Consider the following 5,592-nt stretch of genomic DNA (forward strand, 5'->3'; position numbering starts at 1 on the left):
AACTTCTTAAAGTAATGTGTCTCTTTGGTCTACAAGGACAAATTGTTACTTTTAGTTCTGAATCAGCTCCTTGAAATACTGGTTTTGTCTGAGGAATGCTAGTGTGTTTCTGAATGAATGCCAGGAGGTTTGCAACCAGAGAGAAGAATGTGCTAGCTCTGGGGTTGATGAAGCAAAATTGTTCTTTTCTTTCCCCACTGAGATTGTCAGATGTCCTAAAGCCATTTCCTTTAGGAAACACTTCAGTTTCCAAATATCCTTAGGCTTGAAATCTAATTTAGTATGCCATCAAGTCCCTTTTAGAGAGCCCCCTTTTGAGAGCCTTCTGAGCCTAAACATCATCTTAGTGTTCTTCCTCTATAAGTAGGGAAGGAAACTTTTCCTGGAGTGATGCAATTTAGTATGAATTTATCATGGTTTGTTAAATTTTCATGATCGGTTTGGCTCACGTTAATTGCTAAATTAGCAGCTTAAGGGAGGCTGCTACTTCGGTAGTCAAGAAGTGCTGAAGTATTGAAACTGGTACATAACACCTCATTCCTTTTGCTTCATTAAAATTTCCCCTTATTGTTAAACACTGGTTCAGCTATGGCACCAATATCAACATATGGAGTGCTGGTGTCACTGAGGCATTTTAAATTACGATATCGAACATGGTTTTGCTGCAAGTAAGGCTGTGAGAACACAGTGCATTTACAGTGATCTTATCTGTAGTACAAGCTCACCTACGGTAAAAACAAGGATGGGGGAAAAGCGATGGTTTGGCAGCACCATCAGACTTTGCTCTTCCTGAATATTAGAAAGTTATGTTGTTTGCTAGTGAAAATTGTATAGTCTGTCTATTCTTTTGGAAGTTGAGTGTTGTGGTTTGGCCTCAGCCAGCAACAAAGAACCACGCAGCTGCTCGCACAACTCCCACAGTCGTGGAAAAAGGAATCGTCAGGGCAAAACTCGTGGGTTAAAATAGTGCAATTTAACAGAACAGCAAAAGGAAAGATGAAAACGCGATTACAGTACCGCCGAGAAGCGCACCGACCGGACCCGCACCGCCGCAGCCCACCCCCACGTGGCGACTGCTCTCCTCGCCCCGGCAGCGCCTCTTATAGCCCGGGCATGGGTCACGTGGTATGGAATACCTGCCCCTGCCGGCTCCTGGGGAGATTAACCCCATCCCTGCCGGAACCAGGACATTGAGTCATTGAACAACTTTATAATATTGGAATATGCACTTTGTGCAGAATTAAAATGTTTATTTTAATTAAATAATGAATTTGACAGTGATTACATGCACATAGGTGTATATATATAAAGAGGTTATATAAATAAAACAATGAACTCTGCTGCTTGAAAATAACCCCTCCTAAAACATCATCTTTTTCCAGATTTGTATTATGGCGGAGAAGCTTTCTCTGTAGAGCAGCCACAGTCCTTTACTTGTCCTTATTGTGGAAAGATGGGTTACACAGAAACATCTCTTCAAGAACATGTTGCTTCTGAACATGCAGAAACATCAACAGAGGTGGTAAGCCGCTTCAGCGTTGTTTTTCAATTACAATGAAAGTATATGAAAATTGCCAGAATTTTTTTTTTTTTCTTGAAGTACATGTTTATTTAAATGCTGACTAGGAAGGTATGTACCATACATATATACATACACATCATGCTGGTGTTTTCCTTCTTGACTCCTTGAGCTACTAACAGTCCACAACTCAACGGTCCTACATCTGCCTACATCACCTTTACCCCTCTACAGACTTTCTCACAGCGCTCTCTCAGCAGTCTGAGTCAAGGTTATGCAGCTGGATGCTTGGTATGCAAGCCACTAAATCTTGGTGTTACAGAGAGGGTTAAACCCTTGTAAAAATAAATAGCATTTAAATATATTATACATCATATAATAGACAACTGGAACAATTGTTTTGCTTCTGGTTTTGTCAGTAAGCGTTCTGATCTCTTTGAGTTTTTATATCTAGATGTTACTGTTGCTTGTGTCAGAAGGTCTGATTTTTTTCCAAAATGTGAGGTGACTTCTTTGCTATGTAAACAATAAAATAATAAATAACTTGGATTTTGATACTGTTATAAATGGTTTGTTCTCAACCTTCATTACAGCGTTGAGAAACTACATGCTTGCACTGCTTAGTGTTCAGACTACTTTCTTTTTAGAAAAGCCTGTAGCCCTGTTTTTAGATTTCCCTTTATGGTGCAGGGATATGTTTTGTATTTATTTTTTAAAGCCTACTTCACTAATTCAGCAGTTATGTGTGTTAGCAATCCTAGGTTAAATTTTTGACTGAGAAGTTTGGGTATCTTTCCAGCAGTGGGGGATATATTAATGTTTGTGTGTGAATACTGTTTATGCCTGAGAAATGTATGAAGGACATTCAGGGAACTGTTGTCTAGTTATTCTTGCTGTAGATTCCTATAAAAATGTGCATGCTTGAGGAAAATTATTAAAATCTTAATAAGTTGTGCAGAAATGACTCATGATTTTGAACTTGTTTGTTCTGACCTCTCAGCTCTCTTCACTTTCTGAGAAATTGTGAGGGAGAAGGAGAATCTCTCTCCTTGAAGCCTGCTAAGAGCCTTATGTGAAGGAGTAGTACAGGAGGTAAAATTGGTCAACCTGTTCTGAGACTCAAAGGTGTCCTGGTCTTCCCTAAGAATGTATGAACTACTGGCATATATTTCTTTATTTTTAGAGCTAAAACCTCAGTAATTATTATATCTCTGTTAAATGGTAAAGGATAATGGTCAGCAATACAGGGCAAGTGCAGATGGACATGGCTGTCATTATGATGATTGTTACTGTTGCTATTAGGTTTCAGTAGAGTGGAGTGATTAATAAATAAAACACAGCATTCAGGTAGAATTTTTTTAGGGTTGCAGCTCAGAAAATTGTAAGAAATACCACTGGATATCATATTGAATCAAGTTTCAGAATGAAGACATCAATTTTCTGCTACTCAGTCACACTTAGTGGATTCATTTTGTATTTAGTAAGGCAGCAACTAGATTGAAAAAGGGCCAGGTGGGATGGGTTGACTTTGGCTGGCTGCCAGGTACTCACCAAGCTGCTCTATCTCGCCTACCCCCCCCCAGCAACAGGATGGGTGGAAAACATGATGAAAAGCTCATGAGTCAAGATAAAGGAGAGAGGCATTACTCAGCAATTACTGTCATGGGCAAACAGACTTGATTTGGGGAAATTAGTTTAATTTATTTCCAATTAAACAGAGTAGGACAATGAGAAATAAGAACAAATCTAAAAATACCTCCCCCCCCCCTTCTCTCTCCCTGAGTGGCACAGGGGGATGGGGAATGAGGGTTGTGGTCAGTTCATCACACATTGTCTTTGCTGCTCCTTCCTCATCACATTCTTTCCCTGCTCCAGTGTGGGGTCCCTCCCACAGGAGACAGTCCTTCATGAACTGCTCCAACATAGGTCCTTCCCCCACAGGCTGCAGTTCTTCAGTAATAGACTGCTTCTGCATGGGTCCCCCACAGGGTCACAGTTCCTGCCAGAAAATCTGCTCCTGTGTGGGCTCCTCTCCATGGGCTGCAGCTTCCTTCAGGGCACATCCACCTGCTCTGGTGTGGGGTCCTCCAAGGGCTCCTGGGGGACAGCTTGCCTCACCATGGTCTTCTCCACAGGCTGCAGGGGAATCTCTGCTCTGCTGCCTAGAGTACCTCCTCCCCCTCCTTCACTGACCTTGGTGTCTGCAGGGTTGTTTCTCTTGCATTTCCTCACTCCTCTCTCATAGCTGCTGCTGTGCAGTTTTTTTCACCCTTTCTTAATTATGTTATCTTAGAGGTGCTACCACCATCACTGATTGGCTCAGCTTTGGCCAGGGGCAGATCTGTCTCGGAGCTGATTGGAACTGGCTCTGTTAGCCATGGGGGTCTTCTCAAGCCAAAGTCTTTAACATGTACAGCAAAAAAGGGAGCAAGGCACAGATCAGATAAACTAATATCGAGAACAGATAAGTTAATATTGTGGTCAGCAACGGTTAAACGGCCATAATAATTATATGTTCCCTATAATATGCTCTGGTCAAATCAGTCATTATCTAAAACCCTTTGAGTCCCACGTTGGGTGCCAAAAATGCTGGTTGTGGTTTGACCCTGGCTGGCAACTAAGCACCACACAGCTCCTTGCTCACTTCCCCCCTGCCCCTAGTGGGATGGGGGGGAGAATAAGAAGGGTAAAAGTGCAAAAACTTGTGGGTTGAGATAATGACAGTTTAATGGGGAAAGCAAAAGGTGTCTATACAAGAAAAGCAAAATAAGGAATTCATTCACTCCTTCCCATTGGCAGGCAGATGTTTAGCCATCTCCAGGAAAGCAGGGCTCCATCAAGTGTAATGGTTACTTTGGAAGACAAACACCATAACTCTGAACATCGTCCCTTCTTTCTTCCTCATGACTTTTATTGCTGAGCATGATGGCATATGGTATGGAATATCCCTTTGGTAGGTTGGGATCAGCTGTCCCAGCTGCATCCCCTCAGAACTTCTTGTACATCCCCAGTCTACCTGCTGTTGTGGCACTTTGAGAGACAGAAAAGGTCTTGATGCTGTGTGAGAGCTGTTCAGCAATAGCTAAAACACTGGTGTGTTATCAACACTCTTCTGGGCACAAAAGCAAAGCATAGCGCTATATGGGCCACTATGAAGAAATTTAACTCTATCACAGCTGAAGCCAGTATACTTGTATAAATAGGGAGATGGTGGTAATAAGAGAACAGATCTAGAAACTGTCGAGTCAACTGTGATGTTTGGAGTCTAACTGGCTTAAGGCTTTTTAATCATCTCCTGGATTTCATTCAAAGTAACACGTTGATCTGTTAATTTTAAGGGATGTTAAGAGTGTGGCAGTCTTCTCCAGCTCAGGACTCCCTTCTGCTTAGCTGCTGAAGCCCAGCCGGGGGACCTGGGGCTTCTGCTTAGGTTGAGGAATGCAGCTGCCACTTTCCCATTTGCAGGTTCAACCAGTAGTGAAGCAGAGGACATATTCCAGAAACCCATACACACACAGAGGACAATGACGTGGTGTCCTGGTTCCGTCAGGGATGGGGTTTATTTCCCCAAGGAGCCAGCAGGGGGCAGGTATTCCATACCACGTGACCCATGCCCGGGCTATAAGAAGAGCTAGCTGGGGAGAGGAGAGCAGTCGCCACTTGGGGGTGGGCTGCAGCGATATTGTAATCGTGTCTTCATGTTCCTTTATCGGTGTTATTGATTTGTTTCCATCTTCCCTTTTGCTGTTCTATTAAATTGCACTATCTTAACCCACGAGTTTTGCCCTGTCGATTTTTTTTTTTTTTTTTTTTTTTCCCCCCATGGCTGGGGGGGGGGGGGGGGCAGCTGGTTCTTCATTACTAGCTGAGGCCAAACCACGCCAGTCCTTTTTGGTGCCCAATGTGGGGCACGAAGGGTTGCAATAACGACAGATCTGACCAGAGCTTCTGTATCCATTTCTCATATTGGTTAGATAGTTGCCGGTTACAATGTTGCTTCCTTTGTTTGCGTGGCTGTGTTTTGTAAATTCTTATATGATCTATGTACTCCCTGTGATGCTGTTTGTTATCTC

At 42.8% G+C, this 5,592-nt stretch overlaps 1 protein-coding gene across 1 annotated transcript in view; it reads left to right on the forward strand.

Moving 5' to 3' along the window:
* The first annotated feature begins 653 nt into the window (after positions 1 to 653).
* The window catches only part of LOC104290942 (E3 ubiquitin-protein ligase KCMF1-like), a 21,372-nt gene continuing 16,433 nt past the window's right edge, over positions 654 to 5,592 (forward strand). Inside the window, exons 1-2 of the mRNA XM_009890122.1 lie at positions 654 to 668; positions 1,379 to 1,522. Coding sequence (XP_009888424.1) covers positions 654 to 668; positions 1,379 to 1,522 — 159 coding nt within the window. The remainder of the gene's footprint in view (positions 669 to 1,378; positions 1,523 to 5,592) is intronic.

Source organism: Charadrius vociferus, unplaced genomic scaffold (assembly GCF_000708025.1).
Source record: "Charadrius vociferus isolate BGI_N301 unplaced genomic scaffold, ASM70802v2 scaffold318, whole genome shotgun sequence".
In the NCBI taxonomy this organism is placed as follows: domain Eukaryota; kingdom Metazoa; phylum Chordata; class Aves; order Charadriiformes; family Charadriidae; genus Charadrius; species Charadrius vociferus.